At 47.0% G+C, this 20,000-nt stretch overlaps 1 protein-coding gene across 1 annotated transcript in view; it reads right to left on the bottom strand.

Annotated features, from left to right (window-relative positions):
• Slbp (Stem-loop binding protein) overlaps positions 1-20,000 on the bottom strand; it is a 69,892-nt gene that overhangs the window by 24,595 nt on the left and 25,297 nt on the right. Inside the window, exon 4 of the mRNA XM_077645476.1 lies at positions 8,944-9,060. Coding sequence (XP_077501602.1) covers positions 8,944-9,060 — 117 coding nt within the window. The remainder of the gene's footprint in view (positions 1-8,943; positions 9,061-20,000) is intronic.

Raw genomic sequence — 20,000 nt, 5'->3', positions numbered from 1 at the left:
TTGGCGTGAGCATCGCAGCGACTGCAGCTTCACCTTTGCTGAGCAAGGAGCACGTGGATGTAGGTGCGTTTCTTTGCTGCATGGCCATCGACAGTAAAGCTCCAAGCTGGTCTGTCGTCACCATCGATCACCCAATTGCAGCCGGCAGTAGTCCAGTGACGTCACCTCTCAAGGATATAAAAGGACTGGATTTGACCCTCACCTTCAGTGGGCTCGGTGGCAGCGGCAACAACAGAATGCTTAGCCGATGCTTGTTTCTTATGCAGGTATGTTACCTTCCTCATGCATACTGTGTCCGATTCGACGACCGGTTCTTGCTGCTGTTACCTTGCTCACGTAGTCTTGTCTGACTTTCACATGCCCTGTTTTGTCTAAGTCGCCTTTTGTTAAGTGGCGATGTTGAGCTTAACCCTGGGCCCGCTGCGAAAAATAACTCTTTGGCCATTTCAGGCGATAAGCCTTCAACACGCTCTAGAGGTGGTTCTTCTGGCTCTGCGCCAAGCGATGTTCTAACTGTTGCTGGTGCCGATACTGCCGAAAATACCTCAGTTGTTTCCATGTTTTCGCAATTGCTTGAAAATCAGAAGAAAATTTACCCCAAGCTCTACTTTGTTCTTTTTTTGCTGCCTTGCAGTTTTTTGTCCACCACACTTAGTGGTTTTGTCGCACTACTCCAGAAGACTGCGGAATAGCTAATTCTCCAGCAGTTACGATACAATTGGTGAACTTTTCGTTTATCTGATCGATGCTCAGATTTTCTAAATCTACATTTTGCAAAATGGCTTTTGCTCTAAAAAGTTCCCAGTCTGCTAGATGCAGCTTCCAGCATCGCGGTTTTGTTGACATTATTTCCAGTGGAGATGTTAAAGTGATCAGTATAGGGAGGTGATCGCTACCATAAAGGTTGTCAGTGACATCCCATTTAAAATCGTTAAAAACAAAAGGTGAAGTAAACGACAAATCCAAACAGGTCATTTTCCCCAAGGGAGGGGAGCAGTATGTGGCCTTTTCCGTATTTAAAAGGCATACATTATTTGTGAGGATAAAATCTTCGATTATTTGGCCCCTGTAGTCACAGCGCTCGCTTCCCCAAAGAGGGGAGTGAGCGTTAAAATCCCCAACTATTAGATATGGTTCTGGAAGTTCATCGATGAGTTCTTGTAGATCATGAGCTGTTAATGTAAAATGTGGAGGAATATATACAGAACCGATATTAACTGTTTTATAGGTGACAATGATGACCGCAACGACTTCAAGTTTTGTTTTGATTTCTCGAGCAAGGACGCCACTTTGAATGACAATCGCGACGCCTCCCGAGAGTCTCTTTGCCTGCTCACGATCGCGTCTAAAAGTTTTATAATGTTTCAGGATATTCAAATGTTTTGGACCTAGATTGGTTTCCTGAAGACATAAGGCTACGGGACACATTGACCCTAAAATATCTGTTATGTCACTGCAATTCCTCAACAGACCTCTACAGTTCCACTGAACTAAGAAAGCCATGTTTATGTTTTGGGTGGGAACGCTAAGGCATTTACTTACGTTCTGGGCCCGTTATGAGGGCCTTTTTTTTTCGCTCAACAGAGCTGTTGCGCCGCTGCAAAGCAGGCGACTGAGAGTTACATCCATCACCTCGCCAGAGGTGCTGGAGGACCGCGAAGCCGCAGTTGTAGTTTCAGGCCTCCCCCGACGGGGGGGAAGTCCTTCGGGATGCCGACCCATGGGCCGGCGCTCCCTGCTTTGGAGGTGGCAGAGCAGCCTTCACCGTCCCTGCTTGGGACGTGGATGGCCCTGCCATAAGCTCGCTGGAAGTGGCCTCGGAAGGTGCCGGTGTGCCGTGTGGTGCTACGCCCCTGCACACTATATCAGCGAAGTTTTGTTTTGCTGTGAAAGAGAATGTGTTCGTAAGCGCAAAACGCCTTCTCGCTTCTTTAAATGAAATGTTTTCCCAGTCGGGTCAGGCCGGAGGTGCCGTCTACAGGAAGCTGGGGCCAAAGTGGTCTGTTGCCTTCGCCGAGGGGCCTTACAGGTCCAAACGCTCGGCATCGGCTCAACCACCAGGACCCCCTTTCCCCGGACATGGCGATGCCACGCATGGCTAGGCGCGGGTGCTCGGGTCCGTGCTGATGCACTGTTCACCATCATCCCACTGCGGGGATGTCTCTGCGGATGCTCGGTAACCCGTGGTGTCTTTATGGTGATTATTTCCTTTTTTTTTTGCTTCCAGGACGTACATGCCCTGGAGTATGCAGCATGGTCAACTTCACAGTTTGGGCAGCGCGGGGCTGTGTCACATTCATCAGAATGATGATCCTTCGAAGTATATTTTACGCAAGTTTTGCGAACGTGGCAACCCTGTGAGCCGTGGCAAAACCTTTGACAACTGAAACATCTGCGAGGGTTTGGTATGTATGGTCTTACATTAGCTTTCAAATATCGTTGATTGTGTCAGGCAATGTGCTGGTGTTGAACATAAGGATCAAGTGTTTTGTGTCTATTTCCTTATTGTCGTTCCGGATCTTGATTCGATGGACATCTATGACATCTTGGTCGCTGAACCCTTCGAGAATTTTTTTTCGGTGATGTGTACAAAATCAGTTTCAGATATTACGCCTCAGACAGTGTTCAGTGATTGATGGGAAGTCACTGAGACAGGGATTTCCTTTACGGATGCTAGGTTTGAAAGCTTAGAGTGTTGAACATTGTCGCGCAGTTCGAACAATAAATCGCCGCTGGCCATTTATGATACCCATGCTTGTTTCATGTGGAATCCTTACAAGGTAACAGAGATTAAGAAAACTGAGGCCATCCAAAGGAAATCAGTTCACTTCATATGTAATAAATATCGCAGTGACTTTTCATCCTCTTCTGCCCTGAAATCATTACAAATCACTACCCTTGCTACTCAACAGCAACTAGAATTATTAAAATTTATGCACTGGGTCGCTAATTCGCACTATCAACTCTCAAGCGACAAGTACATCACGAGTGCCATACCATCTTCAACAAGAAGTTATCATTATCTTAATTTTTCACCTTACTTTGCGCGCACTAAGGTGTTTAAATACAGTTTCTTTCCGCACACCATCGAACTCTGGAATATATTGCCCGGTTCAGTGCGTTCCCTCCCTATCGGCAAATTTATACAGGCCATAACTGATTCGTAACCTCTTTATTTACTGTACCTATGCTCTCAATTTGTGCAATTTTCCTTATGTATTCAACTTGATGTTTTAATTTTTTGCTACCATGTCTTTAGTTTTTGAATGTATATGTGCACTCCTGCGACAGCCCCTGTAGGGGCTGGCTGTAGTATGTACAAATAAATTAATTAATTAATTAAAGTTACGTTCACAAGTTCGTGTGCTGTATTAATGGTTCACAAGAGTGATGGTCATATGGGATGGCATTGTGCATACTTTCGCAAGAGAAACAGACAGCTCCACTTTGAGAAACTTCTGAAAAATTATCTAAATGACACACTCGACATGTTTACAGGAGCTTCATACGCTAAACAAGAGCAATGCCACGTGACAAGCGGAAGGCGATTTTCACAAAGTAACAGCTCTTTATGACCTGGTCATCACAGTTTGAACCACAGAGCAACTAGCATCTATCTGTTTCAGTTTCTGCAAATAATACGAGTTTTTTTCCAGATTCTAGCACATCAAATTTCCACCTCTTGTATATAATAAGATCCAAACAATTTCCAACCAAAATCCACAGTTCCGGTTTCATTATCATCGAACACGATCACCCCCACGCTTCAAGAGAGGCGCTATGTAGCGGTGGCGTGGTCGGTAGCTTCAATTTTGGTGCCAGTTCCCTACGCTGACCTGACCTCGAGACAGCAGGAAAATCACACCTCCCAGGGTAGACTGCAAAAGCAGTACTCGGCTGCTTTTAAAAAAAAGAGTAATCGTAGCTATTGAAAGCATCAGTACTGCCTCAAGCGTTGCTACATGGTCTGGATGAGGTAGGAAGAGCCTGCTGTTACTGCCGCCAAACATGGACCTCTCCAGCCACGCTGTGCAGTTGTATTGCCGGTTGCGATTTCAGGAAATGTGGCATATCAAACGGGCTCAACGGTACCGAAGACTTGCTTCTATGGAAAAATATCTCTGACAAGGACCTTTCGGAAGACACTACACCTGACAATGACGATCACTAAAGCTCAGACTACAGACACTTCCGGAGCATGCGCGTGAATCAGTCTGCACATACTCATGACGCAGGACACAAGTAGGTGCTAGCGTAGCGTCCAGATCTGTATCTACCAGACATTTTAAGCTCACACTACACGTGTCGTATCTGGCGCACTGGTGTGCACAAATAAGCAGAGTAGGTCGACTTTCGCGACTTCTGGAACATCTTTGAGCTGACTGCCTTTCCTTACTCTCATTATATGCGGATTAGTACTTTTTTTTACATTTTTGCTATCCCCAAAATAAAACCATTATGTGCGGGTCCACATGTGGGTTTTTACGGTAAGCTTTCCAGATTGATTTTGATGCCACAGCAGGGAAGCGTAGTACCTCTCATGAGAACACTGAAAGTGCATGAATTCCACACATTACTAGCTATGGCTTATTCCACAGAAAATACTTTTGAACATAGCCACGTCTATTAATCTGCACCAGCTTAAATTTTAGGAGAATTGTGACAACCAGTACAGAACCAACCAGTATATGCAGTGTTCACTTCATAGACGACAAAAAACAGATGGTTTAGGTTTGGTTTATGGGGGTTTAACGTTCCAAAGCAACTTAGGCTATGAGGGACACTATAGTAAAGGGCTGTGGAAATTTTGACCACCTGGGGTTCTTTTAACGTGCACTTACATCGCACAGTACACGGGCCTCTTGAATTTCGCTTCTATCGAAATTCGACTGCCATGGACAGGATCAAACCCGTGTCTTTCGGGTCAGCAGTCCAGTGCCATAACCACTGAGCCATCGCGGCTACTATCACTTCTTGGCCTTTTGTCCAAGAGAAAAGAAAAAAAGAGCTGAAACTGACAGGTTGCCATGCTTTATACATGCCAGAAGCAAAAAGATACAATGTCAATGTGAATGGACTGTGTGCTGGGCACAAACAATGCCATCAAAATTCACAGCAGACCATTGAGTCAATTTCAGCCGGTCTGTTTTCTGGACTTGGAGGCTTTTTCAACAGCATCCTTGGCAACTGTCCGATTTTTCCAGGTACACAAAATTTCCATGTTAGTTCCAGGTTTACCAGGTCACAAGACACCCTGAATGCCAGTTTGTTGACAAAAATGGTTTCTGTCGTGAGAACCAGATGGTGCCACTAGGCTGCAGTCCATAGCATATGTAACAAACACCACAACATCCCACAAAATACTTGTATTTAACATTTCCTGCATACACTGTTCTAAAACTACCTAATTTTCTTTCAGTGTTCAGTATGTAGACAGGATCAATTTATATTCTTTTTCAACTACATCTGCAAGAGCTGCGATCAGATGACAAGTAGATGACAAGGCGTGGAGGCACACGTCTGATGCACTCACGACTGCCTGAGGAGGTCTCTAGCTTCCATAGCTTTGCAAGCAACTTATGAGACGAAGTATATATAGATGCTTTTCATCACTACCTATGGTAAACTGCCGCTCACTTGCCAGACTTAGTATTCTTTATTATCCTTTTAAAACTACGGTTGTATTTTGCTTGTCCTCTACCATAAGCTGCAATCACCCCCCCCCCCCCCCCCTCCCAATTTTTTGTAAACAAATCAGAGTTGCCAAGGTGTTTGCCATTACCCTTTATGCATAGTTTTTCCAAACCCAACCCTCTGAATACTTTTTATTGTGAACATGCAGTAAATAACAATGGACATATCGCATCTCCTGCCACACAACATTTCTGATAGCAATTTATCACTCCTTCAAGGACTATGGATGGTGCGCAGTTAATGCAGATATTTTCTAGCACATTTATGTATGTTTCCTTCACACACTACAGAATGCCTGCATGACTGCCGATGTTTAGTCTGAATCAGATGCTTTTTGTAATCTAGAAGAGCTATATATAGGGCCTTGTTATATTGTGGAGATTTCTTTACAGCCTCTTTAATGGCATTAATATGGTCTGTTGTTCCTAAAACCAAGCTGTTCCTTTGGTAGACTCAGAGTGAGAGACTAAAGTCTAGCATTGCTTGGATTCTATCGTCAATTATTTTACCAATGGTCTTCTAATCAATCGAGTAAGTTCACTCGTCTATAATCATACAGGTCTAACACTGCCCTTCCTATACATTGATGCTTACTACTCTTTCATGATTCCAGCACAAAAGGTATGTGGAGTTTAACATCCCAAAGCTGCACATGGACTATAAGAGAGGCTGTAGTGGAGGGCTCTGAATTAATTTTGATCACCTAGAGTTCTTTAACACGCCTTGGCATTTTACAGCCCACAGGCATTTTTGCATTTCATCTGCATCAAAATGTGTCCACTGCAACCGATATTCGATCCTGTAACCTTGGGCTCAGCAGCCGAATACCATGGTGACTGGTACACACACAAGGTCACAAGGCATGACGTATACAGGGCTGCAAGCTTGTTGTATCTTCTTTGTTTTCATATATCCCCTCTTTAGCTTTACTAAATTTGAACCACTTAACTCTGGAGTAACTGTGCACCATGCCTAGAGGTGCATTGCTCATGAAGCAGCCAATGTTACGCGCACGCACACACACTTAAAGCACAATTATATTGTGAATGAATCAAATTCTCACTAACGTCTTGCCATTGGCTTCTCTGACCATTCTTTTAAGCTGTTCTGCAGGAAGAAGCGAGTATTTTGCATGCATTATTATTTACACCATTTCATGGTTTTTGCCGTTCATGTACGGTGGCGGATTTCAGCCCTGCAGGGTTTTTTTGCCCTACAGGAACAGTTCCGACCTTGCGTTTGAAATTTCACGCCATACTGATGACACATGCTCACTGGGAGGTGCTGCCACCTCTTAGGACCTACAAATGTTACAAAATAGCTTATGCTACCTTCTTGCGAAGAAAAAGAAATGATTTCGGTCTTCAGTGTGCAGCCCAGCTTGCGGTGACGCGCAAAAGTTGATTTTTATCTTTACTGGCGCTGCTCAGTTTGTTCATCACCCACACTCGCGGGGTATTTATTATGTTTCTAGACCTCTGGCCAAGGCAGCCGCACACAGCGAATCAGCACCCCAAGTGGAGAACAGATATACATTTTATGTGTGCATGCTGTGACAAGGCACTGTGCAGAAAGCCACGTTTGAAGTACTACCATACTTGTAAATACTGCTGAACACTTTCCAGTTCTCAGTGAGGCTGGCCCCAAAATACTGACCTTAATTCTATTTTCAACTTTTTTTTCCCTGACTTTACTCATTTTGTTTATTACAGATTGGCAATAAAATAATCTGACATTCTGGGAAAGTTTTTTCAAAACAAATTCAACCATCAAAGGGTTATACAAGTGATTCTCAAGATCAACTAGATAAAAAAACATGAATTAGGAAGCGAAAACCTTTCCTACCACAAGTAAGTGACAGCTGTGTTCATGCTGACAAGTGCAACATGCATCTGTATGCATTAATTAATGAAGTGGAAGTCGTTCCTGTATGCAATGTGCGGCCACCACCAGTTTTCAAAATGAAGTAAACACAATCCTCAACTAATACGGTTAATATAAGTTGCGCTGTTCGGAATAAATTGCACATTTAAAAGATAAGTGCCTCCGAGACTCCTACGAGAGATGTGCAAAGTGGTGACAGCAGCAGACTGCTGACTTCTTAATTCACAAAACACTCTGTTCGCTTCCTTCACCTTTCGATGCACAGGTAGCACAGGCTTGTGCTGGACAAAGCCAGCTTGCTGCGTGAATGGCTCCAAACGATGGGGCAAATGGGCTTCAGGTCTAGCAAGCACCAGACACTGTGCTCAGCTCACTTCGAGCGCCTTCAGATGCTTCGGATCTCAAATGAACTGCATGCGTAGCTGGATAACTACACCACCATAAAGCGCACAAAACATCAATGAAAACGAAAACCAAAAAAATCAATCCGTAGCACAGTCAACAAGCCACCAGATGTCAATCCGAAGCTGCTGTCTTCCAGGCATGCCTCGGGCATCCATGGTGGATGAAGTGCAGCGCCGCCAGCTTTCCCTCAAGTGACTAGTAAGAAACTTATGGCCATATGACCCACGTCCTATGGTGCAGTAAGGAAAGAGTTAAGGTTTTAAAAAGGAGGTGCACATATTACATGAAAATTTTATGAACACGTCCCACAAAACTCTACAAAGTCGAACCTCCCCAGCTCACACCCCTCGCTGGCCAAAAGAAAAAAAGTTGGCCCCAAATACAAGATGCATACCCCCTGCTGCCTTGTCTCACGTTCCCCGCAGGATGGCATGACGGTGCGTGCGCAGCTCAAAAGATTAAACTCGCAACAATACAACTGCGAAGCCAGCAGTCGGAGGCAAACAAAGATATCGGGCGATAAAACATAAAACGCGCAGTCATGTGCAGCCTGGCTGACTAGCAGCACACTGAAGAGCAAGTGGTTCGGTAGTTTCGGATTCCGGTGCGCGAGCCGGGTAAACGTTGCGCAATTTGCCCCCTTGCCATTCACCTTTCGCAGCCGTACATAGCAACGCGACAGCACCGATCTTCCCAAGTCTGCCTTGTGCAGACCCGTATGCATGCTGGTGGTATGGCGCAGCAGGGAGCCCAAAATAACAGAGTAAAAGTTCTTTTATTAATCCTAGTAATAAATTAGGAGTGCACAAATTATGCAAGGGAGCAAATCACGCAAGTAAATGCAGTATTTCCCGACATTCATTTTAAAGCAATTTTGGAAACCTGTATCAGGATGGAGCAGCAAATCTCGTTTAATGAAGAATGCAGTAGTTGGAGCAGAAATCGAAGCATTGCACTTACCGAGGTACAGAAGCACAGTAACGCTTGTAACCCACAGTACTCTTGCCATAATCTATTTGTTTCATGCGCCTGCTAAGAACTTCTGGATCAGTCTCATACAGCTGGAGGCTAGATGACCTGAAAAGGCAGAATTGGGCAAAAGAGTAAATCAGCCTGTATTGTGTACAGTATGCACAACAGGCTGTAAAAATATAAAGCTATCTAACGAAGGGAAATAAGATAAACACCTTCCCTGACTTAAACATTTGTGGGACAGCATAAATTTTTTTGTAAAATTGATGAAAAAAATTTGATTGCATGAGCAGATGAAGCGCACAGAAACGGAAAAATGTGTGGACATATTTGTCGTGTTGGTACTAAATGGGGATCAAGAAAATAGGACGTATTTGTCCCATTCACCTACATGGGTTTCCTCACTGAGGTAGTTTCTTCTAACCACTTTATGAACTTGTTCGCACTACTTTTCCCATTCTGGAACACCAACGGCATCTGCGCTTTTGACTTTCAAAAGTGTCTTCTTTGCCAATATGGCGAACTTCACCCAAGACGCCAACTATATTTGGTCATTTTTTTACCCTCCATGTTCATTCGGAAGGGCTTCTTGCTACTGGCAGTACTGAATGTTTGGCTATTGATGATTTGACGCCCAAGAACAAACTCTACATACGATGTTTAAAAATTACCACTCAATATTGAATCGTTAAATGCCCAGATATTTTGAGCATGGTAAAAAGAAAGTGCTTTCCTCTTATTACTTCTCATCTCAAATCTTCAGAACAAATCCACGTTGTGATCTAGAGTTGTTACTCTCTATGCAGAAAAAAAGTAATCACTCACCGGGCACTTTGATTTTGTTTTTTGCAAGATCGAATATAGCCAAAAACTTGTGATGAACCCGAAAAAAGAACGACTGAAGTTTCAAGGTCTCAACTCATTACTTCATCTAGTGAGCATGGCTGAAACCGCTTTTAAACAAATCATTGAAACCTTAAAATAGGTGGCCACGCAACATAAGTGGGACTGCGCCCCACTGCCTCGAACAAGCCCTTTAATATGAAGAACAAAGTGGGACGTATGTATCCCATTGTCCCACAAAGGGTTAAGGTATTTGCTCACGGGATTGCGAGAAAGAAGCAATAGACCAAAGGATTTCGTAAATCAAAGTGCATTGTACTTTTACTTTTGGCTGCTATGCAAATGTCAATAATACCAAAAAGGCTGTGACAAGTCCAGCATTTTTGAATCTCAATACTTTATCGCAAAATAAAATCACAAATTTGGTGGTTTTTCGCAAAGCACAGCCACGAAGAGAGTTTATTAAGAGCCCAACAAATATTTTCCTAGTGCACTTTTACATGATCGTTGCTGTGTATGTGTATTGAGTGTGTGGCAAGAGATGGCGCCACCATCCCAGCGCCTGTGTGTGCGTGTATGAGTGCGTGGCACGAGACGGCGCCACCGCCGCAGAGCGCCCCCAGCAAGTGCTGTGTGTGTGTACGGCCAGCGCCGGCCCTGTGTAACGTGTAACCCAGGAGAATAAAGATTGCTGTTACGTTATCCCAAAATACAACAACTGGCGACGAGGATGGGATAGCGGGGACCCGGACGCAAGCGAAGACATCGCATCGTGATGCACGCAGGCAAGTGAACTTGCGCCAGTAGCCAGTGAAGTGAAGCACGCTTCGTTCCCGCGCAAACATGGCGACGTTTGGTCGAGTCGAAGAATACGACAACAAAGAGCCGTGGTCGTCATACACGGAACGGCTGGATGCGTTCTTCAATGCAAATGGCATCGAAGACGACGATAAGAAAAAGTGGGTATTTTTGTCGACGGTCGGCACAAGCACGTACGCGACGCTCCGTAGTTTGCTAGCGCCCGTAAAGCCTAAAGAAAAGAAGTTTACTGAACTCATGGCTATTCTCAAAAGCCACTTCAGCCCCGCTCCATCGGAAATAGCCGAAAGTTATCGCTTCCACACCAGAGTACAGCTCGAGAATGAAAGCGTCGCGGTGTTCGTCGCCGAGCTCCGGCAAATGGCGGAACACTGCAACTTCGGTACGGCGCTGAACCGCATGCTGAGAGACAGACTTGTGTGTGGAATTCGTGACAGAGCCGTGCAGCAACGGTTGTTAGTTGAGAAGAGCCTCACCCTAGATAAAGCGCTGGAGATTGCTAGAACGGCAGAGGCGGCGGAACTCAACGCAAACGAGCTGCGAAAGGGCCACGCGGACATACCGACTTCCCCGGTTCAAGAAGGCTCAGCGAATTATGTCAAGCACAAGAAAAAGCAGCACCTGCAAGGGCTCGGTGGCCAAAAAGGGCAAGACCCGAAGCCTAAAGGCAAAATCAAAACCGGACGCCAAGAGAAGTCCAGGCCGTGTGTACGCTGCGGATCCCGTGATCACAGGCCCCCGGAATGCAAGCACATCAACACAAGGTGTTACAAGTGCGACAAAGTAGGTCACCTGGCGAACTACTGTTTGTCTGGTGCTGAGAAAGGGAAGAAGTTGAGCGCAACTGCAGTGAATGCAGTACAGTCGACCGAGAAGCCACCTGAGTACTACCTGCGTTCTTTGCGTGCACAGTCACCCCTGAAGCCAATCACAGTGACATTCATAGTCAATGGAGTGCCACTGGAAATGGAGTTGGATTCAGGTTCTCCCGTTTCGTTAATCTCAAAAGATACTTACCGGCAGCACCAAGGTGTTTTGCCGCAGCTTTCACGGACAGACATCAAGCTGAACTGCATACGTGGAACAATACCGGTGCAGGGAACGCTGGTGGTTGACGTATGTCTTGGCAAGACTACATGTCAGCAGACACTGCTTGTAGTAGCCTGCAAGAGCCCTAACCTGTGCGGCAGGGATTGGCTTACAGCATTTGACCTGCTACCACGCCAAGTAAATGCGACACAGCTCGAAAGCACCACTGAAGGGAAAGTGAAAGAAATGCTGCAGGAGTTTGAAGAGATCTTCAGACCAGGCTGCGGGACACTGAAAGGACCACAGGTGCATATCAACGTTCGACCGGATGCACAGCCACGATACTTCAGACCTCGCACAGTACCCTACGCACTTCGGGCCAAGGTTGAAAATGAACTTCAGCGTCTAGAACGTGAAAACATCATCACACCAGTGGACCATTCTGAGTGGGCTTCACCGATTGTACCAGTACTCAAAGCAGATGGCCAAAGTGTCAGGATTTGTGGAGACTATAAGATCGGTGTGAATCCAGCAGTGGTAACGACACAGTACCCATTGCCAAAAGTTGAAGACATATTCGCATCCTTGCAAGGCGGAGTCAAGTTTTCCAAGTTGGATTTCCGCGAAGCAGTTGTTGTATTTTGGGATAACGTAACAGCAATCTTTATTCTCCTGGGTTACACGTTACACAGGGCCGGCGCTGGCCGTACACACACACAGCACTTGCTGGGGGCGCTCTGCGGCGGTGGCGCCGTCTCGTGCCACGCACTCATACACGCACACACAGGCGCTGGGATGGTGGCGCCATCTCTTGCCACACACTCAATACACATACACAGCACTCCTCCTTCCTTAAGAAGGTTATCGGTAACGTAGGGGCTTGCGAACAGTTCTAGTTGAACGTCTCACAGATGGCATCGCCGCAGCCTCCCAGGTGCTTGCGGTGCTGGCCACGTCTTCCTCGGTGCTTGCAGGTGTACCCGCTGTACTTGGTGCTGGAGTGGCCAAGTGCTTTTTCACTTGGTTGTTGTGACGGCGAACTTTCCCTTGAGGGGTTGAAACCGTTACCATCGAAGTTCCGTTCGTTTCATCAACTTCGCCCAACCACCATTTAGCTCCTCTGCCGAAATTGCGAACTGCAACCTTGTCACCTTTCTTGTATTTGGGTCCCTTTTTCGTCTCTCCGCAATGCCTCTTGGATTCTGTCAGCAACTGCTCGGGTGCACTCTCATTCTCCCTTCTAGGAATGCAAAGATCCAGCTTCGCTTTCATTGGGTATGCCAACATCAGCTCAGATGGTGACGTTCCATTTGGGCGGGGTGCTCTACGGTACATAAGCAGCCATCTCGCTAGCCGGAGCTTGAGATCTCCACCCGTGGTTTTCTTGAGGCCGTCCTTTACAGTTCGAACTGCTCTCTCAGCCAAACCATTTGATGCTGGATGGAAAGGAGCTGTCCGTAGGTGCTTAATGCCATTTTCCGAAAGGAATGCCTGGAAAGCTTGGCCAGTAAATGGGGTTCCATTGTCTGTTACAATGCACCTTGGCAGCCCAAACCGTGCAAAAATATCCCTCAAATGCTCTACAGTGTTTTCCGCTGTTGCACTTGGCACGATGATAACTTCAAGCCACTTTGACTTGGCGTCTACAAGTACAAGGAGCATTTTACCTTCAAATGGTCCGGCATAGTCCAGGTGCACACGTTCCCAGCATGCACCCGGCTCAGGCCATGGCACTGGTTCAGACTTTGCTGGCATTGGAGAATTCTGCAGACACTGTGTACACTGTCGAGCGCACTTTTCGATTTCAGCATCCATACCAGGCCACCAAAACAAAGACCTTGCCATGCCTTTCATGACAACCACTCCCTGGTGCGTTTCATGTAGCAGTTCCAAGATATGCTTCTGGGCAGGAGTAGGCACCACGATTCGGTTACCCCAGTACAAGAGATTTCTGTACGTGTTCAGCTCATCACGTCTTTGCCAGAATGGCTGTAGGGCTTTGTCCGGGGTGCTTTGTGGCCATCCGTCCTTGACCCACCGCAGCACTTGGCTTAGGGCTTGATCACAACTCGTGTAGTGCTGAAGCTGCTTCACTGACACTGTCAGTTTTTCCATGCTTGAGACTGAATTCACCAGCTCTGGTGGTTCAGGTGGATCAGCAAAGAGCACTGCCAGTGGTAGCCTGCTCATGGCATCTGCATTTCCATTGAGACGTCCAGGTCGGTGCTCAATAGTATACGTGTAGGCACCAAGTGTGAGTGCCCAACGCTGGATACGTGAAGCAGTCATGGCTGGAATTGCTTTATCTTCACGGAAGATGCCGACCAGTGGCTTGTGATCAGTGATGAGGATAAAGCTGCGACATAGCAAGTAGTCTCTGAAGCGTGTGACACCAAATATAATGGCTAGTGTCTCCTTTTCCAGATGTGAGTAGTTCCGCTCCGCAGGTGTGAGAGTTCGAGATGCGAATGCTAGTGGGAATTCAACCCCTTTATCACGATGTGAAAGCACCGCACCTACACCATACGGCGAAGCGTCACAGGCTAGCACGAGCTCCTTAGATGGGTCATAGTGTGCCAACACTTTTGCCTCCATGATGGCTTCCTTGCTTTTGACAAAAGCTTTTCGTTCTTCATCTGACTCACATCTGGAAAAGGAGGCACTAGCCATTATATTTGGTGTCACACGCTTCAGAGACTACTTGCTATGTCGCAGCTTTATCCTCATCACTGATCACAAGCCACTGGTCGGCATCTTCCGTGAAGATAAAGCAATTCCAGCCATGACTGCTTCACGTATCCAGCGTTGGGCACTCACACTTGGTGCCTACACGTATACTATTGAGCACCGACCTGGACGTCTCAATGGAAATGCAGATGCCATGAGCAGGCTACCACTGGCAGTGCTCTTTGCTGATCCACCTGAACCACCAGAGCTGGTGAATTCAGTCTCAAGCATGGAAAAACTGACAGTGTCAGTGAAGCAGCTTCAGCACTACACGAGTTGTGATCAAGCCCTAAGCCAAGTGCTGCGGTGGGTCAAGGACGGATGGCCACACAGCACCCCGGACAAAGCCCTACAGCCATTCTGGCAAAGACGTGATGAGCTGAACACGTACAGAAATCTCTTGTACTGGGGTAACCGAATCGTGGTGCCTACTCCTGCCCAGAAGCATATCTTGGAACTGCTACATGAAACGCACCAGGGAGTGGTTGTCATGAAAGGCATGGCAAGGTCTTTGTTTTGGTGGCCTGGTATGGATGCTGAAATCGAAAAGTGCGCTCGACAGTGTACACAGTGTCTGCAGAATTCTCCAATGCCAGCAAAGTCTGAACCAGTGCCATGGCCTGAGCCGGGTGCATGCTGGGAACGTGTGCACCTGGACTATGCCGGACCATTTGAAGGTAAAATGCTCCTTGTACTTGTAGACGCCAAGTCAAAGTGGCTTGAAGTTATCATCGTGCCAAGTGCAACAGCGGAAAACACTGTAGAGCATTTGAGGGATATTTTTGCACGGTTTGGGCTGCCAAGGTGCATTGTAACAGACAATGGAACCCCATTTACTGGCCAAGCTTTCCAGGCATTCCTTTCGGAAAATGGCATTAAGCACCTACGGACAGCTCCTTTCCATCCAGCATCAAATGGTTTGGCTGAGAGAGCAGTTCGAACTGTAAAGGACGGCCTCAAGAAAACCACGGGTGGAGATCTCAAGCTCCGGCTAGCGAGATGGCTGCTTATGTACCGTAGAGCACCCCGCCCAAATGGAACGTCACCATCTGAGCTGATGTTGGCATACCCAATGAAAGCGAAGCTGGATCTTTGCATTCCTAGAAGGGAGAATGAGAGTGCACCTGAGCAGTTGCTGACAGAATCCAAGAGGCATTGCGGAGAGACGAAAAAGGGACCCAAATACAAGAAAGGTGACAAGGTTGCAGTTCGCAATTTCGGCAGAGGAGCTAAATGGTGGTTGGGCGAAGTTGATGAAACGAACGGAACTTCGATGGTAACGGTTTCAACCCCTCAAGGGAAAGTTCGCCGTCACAACAACCAAGTGAAAAAGCACTTGGCCACTCCAGCACCAAGTTCAGCGGGTACACCTGCAAGCACCGAGGAAGACGTAGCCAGCACCGCAAGCACCTGGGAGGCTGCGGCGATGCCATCTGTTGAGACGTTCAACTAGAACTGTTCGCAAGCCCCTACGTTACCGATAACCTTCTTAAGGAAGGAGGAGTGCTGTGTATGTGTATTGAGTGTGTGGCAAGAGATGGCGCCACCATCCCAGCGCCTGTGTGTGCGTGTATGAGTGCGTGGCACGAGACGGCGCCACCGCCGCAGAGCGCCCCCAGCAAGTGCTGTGTGTGTGTACGGCCAGCGCCGGCCCTGTGTAACGTGTAACCCAGGAGAATAAAGATTGCTGTTACGTTATCCCAAAATACAACAATCGTGTTCACAGCAAAAGACTTACGTTACAGTATGACTTCACTGCATAAATAAGGTTACTGCATGTTACTGTGAAGGAATTTAAGCGGCTCAACAGGTTTTGTGAGCAGAAATACGTTTTTGCTGGCCCAAGTGACTGCTGTGTCTACTAGATACAGTGATGCGATTGGACCGTGTCTTTCTGGACCAGGTATGTGTGTGCATATATTATGTATATACTTCACTACACCCCCCCCCCCCCCCAACACACACACAGTGGCCTGACACACACTGAAAAACTGCAACAATATGGATGTACCTTCTGGCTTGTAGTGCCTTTTCCTGAACTGCACAGGAATATACAGTTGCACCCGTTTACAACGAACCTGACAGTCTGTGGATTGCATTTGTTGTATCCAATGTTCATAGAAAGTGGACTCATCACATTACAGCCAAACATACTAGGTCCTCAAAAAGCGGCATTTATTCCTTAAAAACTGCGTCATGCGTGTCTATTTCTTCAAAGTAGATCCTACAGCAGCGCTTTCCAGGCTCTCCAGGGTAGTCATATTCTTTTTGCCGAGATCCTTGCTGCCAACAATCTGCTTTAGCGACAGGATAAAACTAATCATGGTTGAAATGCCCATGGCAGCTGGTGACAGGTCAGCAACATTAATCAGACTCCTAGCTGTAGGGGGAGAGCTCGTACTTTGCGTATAACAGCTTCATCGGAGCATGGCCGAGGCAACATCTGGCCAATGAGCCATCAACGACACGTTGCCACAAATCTACATGCATTTGATCATGTCTCTCTTCGACAGCGTCATCTATTGCTCCAGGAAGCGCGTGCAAAGAATGTGTCAGCTGCACTGTCTACTATCTGGTTCTGCCTGCATGTGGGTGTAGTACAAAAACGAAAACGAATGGGCAGGTGACACATACCACGTGACCAGCATGGCATTCAAACTTTTAAAATCACTGCTATTTGTTGATCCACGACCATGCACAGGAGCTTTGTCTCGTGCCAAACATGTTTGTGCTTTCATTTGGGATGCTTTACCCAGCTGGCGCACGCAAGGGCAATGATTGACCTTATAAGCCATCAGCTTGCACTTTGCCGGTGGTTACCTACAATTTCAATGCTTCCTTTTCCTGCTTTTTTGGGTCGACACGTTTTTTACAGGCGCTGTTGTGAGGACTGGAGGAATGAGAGACGCTCTTCGGTCTCTGTGCTAAGCAGACTTTCTACGACTCAGATTGACACAGCGCAACGGAACGAGGACGAGAAGAAACATGAAAAACACAGGACGGGCGCTGACTCTCGACTTGCAGGTGGTGACAGCTACCAGGTTGACCAGGGCTATGGCAGAATTGTGCATAGGTCGTTGACAGAAAAAAGTTAGAACGTATTTCTCCTACATTGGGCTATTTTTTCTGTCAACGACCTATGCACAATTCTGTCATAGCCCTGCCACGCCCATTCTCTCTGAAGCCTCCAACAATTGGTATCACTAATTTTCGGCACGGCAAAGAAAGAACCCCAACGTCGACCAAAAATTTAGTAATGGCGTGCGTCATGTGGCAATGGCGTCATGCACACACATGCCTCAGGTCATGTTTAGCACCGAGGCATGCGTGAACATGACCTGAGGCATCTGGTGCAGGCTTTCGTGATTAGTCGGATGGTTTACTCCCTTCCCTACCTCTACCTCACAAAGGCGGAATAGGAGAAGGTAGATGCACTAAAAAGACAGGCATACAAGTCAGCCTTAAATCTCCCACAACGAACTCCTACGCATGGGAGTACACAATACACTACAAGAACTACCTGAAGCTCATCGCACGGTTCAGATTGACAATCTCCTCCACAAATACAGGTAGACACATTCTCGCCTCTCTAAAGATTCAGCCAACAGGTCCACCCCCCAACAACACCCACGCCATCCCAACACACATCAGGGACAGACCCACTGTTCACCCTCTGCCCAAAAACGTACACCCAGTTCATAACCAAGCCAGACGCGAAGCTCGTGCCAAGGCTTTACATAAAGCTCATGCAAATGACAAAGACGCGGTCTACGTGAACGCGGCAGAGTACATCCACATTCGGCCTACGCCATCACTGTAGCATCGCATGACCTCAAACACATAGCCTCGTGCTCTATTAAGGCAATAACCTCACTTGAAGCCGAAGAAAGAGCCATAGCGCATGCCATTTTCTCCTCCTCCGCTGCCACACTCATTCTGAGTGACTCTAAAACAGCAATCACGAATGTTGCACGGGGACATTCATTCTACCACCTGAAAAATTCTCAATTCTTGTGTCACAGAACCCCGACCAGTTCAAATAGTTTGGGTGCCAGCCCACGCAGGTAACCTCGACAACGAAGTGGCCCACTCTCTTGCTCGAGCATACGTCAACCGAGCAGGGCACTGGGAACCGAGCGCTGGGAACCAGCTCGTCACCTATCATGAAATAACCCTCCATTACAGGGAGCAAAGACTAGTCTATCCCCCACCACACATCTCCCTCTCGAAAGAACAAACTACCTGAAGACATGAGGATCCATAGCGCACACAATTGAGGGGACACACCCACTACACACACACCCACACACACCATGTTGACTACCCACTAGCCCGAACCCTCACCCTTCTAAATTATACCTGGAGACAGCTCCAGGCTCGCACATTCCCTTCAGCGGCTTTGTTAGCCCTTATCCACCCAGGCCAATACAGACCCAAATGCTCTCTCTGTGGGGCTCCGAGAGACAACTTTGACCACATTTTATATCTCTGCCGAGAATTCCAACCACCATCTCGCTGGACAGGTCGCCGCGCGTCATGGACTGTTGGTCACCACTTGGGATAAAGAGCCAGACCAACCCTAGGCAGTAACTCATCCATAAGGCTCATCAAAAAAGTTTTCACTTACCTACCCAACCCTGACACTGTTTACACCCCAAGCATTTCTGGCCTGCCCTCTTACTCCTCGGAATGATCGCAGTAGGTGCCAGTGCGGTTTTGCTTTTTTTTTTCTTCCATGTTGTGGGCAGACAAGGGGTGCGGTCAACATGGTGTCCACCTTCATACTAATGGTTGGGTGAAGGATTCTAGGCAAAAGTAGGTTCGCCGGTAGCGCCGGCTCAGACATGCAACCGCAACCACGGTGCTACCCAATGAACTACAAATATCTGCCAAACATCCTGTTCAGATCCGAATGTTTGCGGGCCACTCTGGACGTGCAGGGGACGTTTGCCAGATCAGCGGATATCCGTTTTTCGAAGTCCCCGACAGCGAACCAGTCGATGTACTGGGGATTCACTCTTTTGGAGGTATTAATTTGCTCAGCATGAGCGGGTGGACCATTTCACTTCACAAGTATATTTCCAGCAGAACCACATGCAGTGGTTCTGCAATGCTTTTGTTCTTAATCACAGTAACTAAAATAATAGGTCTCTTCGATTTGGCTGCACTAGTTCCGTCAAGTTCCGTGAGCTTGCAGCAGCAGTTCAAGTGCAGCTTGGCACTGGCTGCTTCCAAAACGAACAGTCGAGTGCAAGCCTAATCATCAACTAGCCTTAGCGACGCCACCAAATTACAGCCAGATGCGTGCTGTCAACATCAACGGTCGCCAAAATCTCTAACCACATGAATTTTCAAGCATCAAATCGCAATAACTGTTGCCACGAACCAGTCCCAGGAAATAATCATTTTACATGCAGAAAAAGAGTTGTTGCATGTGAATGCACAGATGATTCACGAATATGCGGCTGAAATGCTGCTCATGGGCATCTTGACTTGACCGCTTAGGTTTACAATTCTGATGACACGAAGTTACCCACCTCCTCCTTTCAAAAATGAACAGTCATTTCTATGGTCAAATCTTCTCCCACCTACACACAGGGGCGCCATATTGCTGCACTGCAACTGCA

Source organism: Amblyomma americanum, chromosome 1 (assembly GCF_052857255.1).
Source record: "Amblyomma americanum isolate KBUSLIRL-KWMA chromosome 1, ASM5285725v1, whole genome shotgun sequence".
Lineage (NCBI taxonomy): Eukaryota > Metazoa > Arthropoda > Arachnida > Ixodida > Ixodidae > Amblyomma > Amblyomma americanum.
Note: the sequence above shows the minus strand (reverse complement) of the source record. Positions and strands in the feature narration are given on the sequence as shown.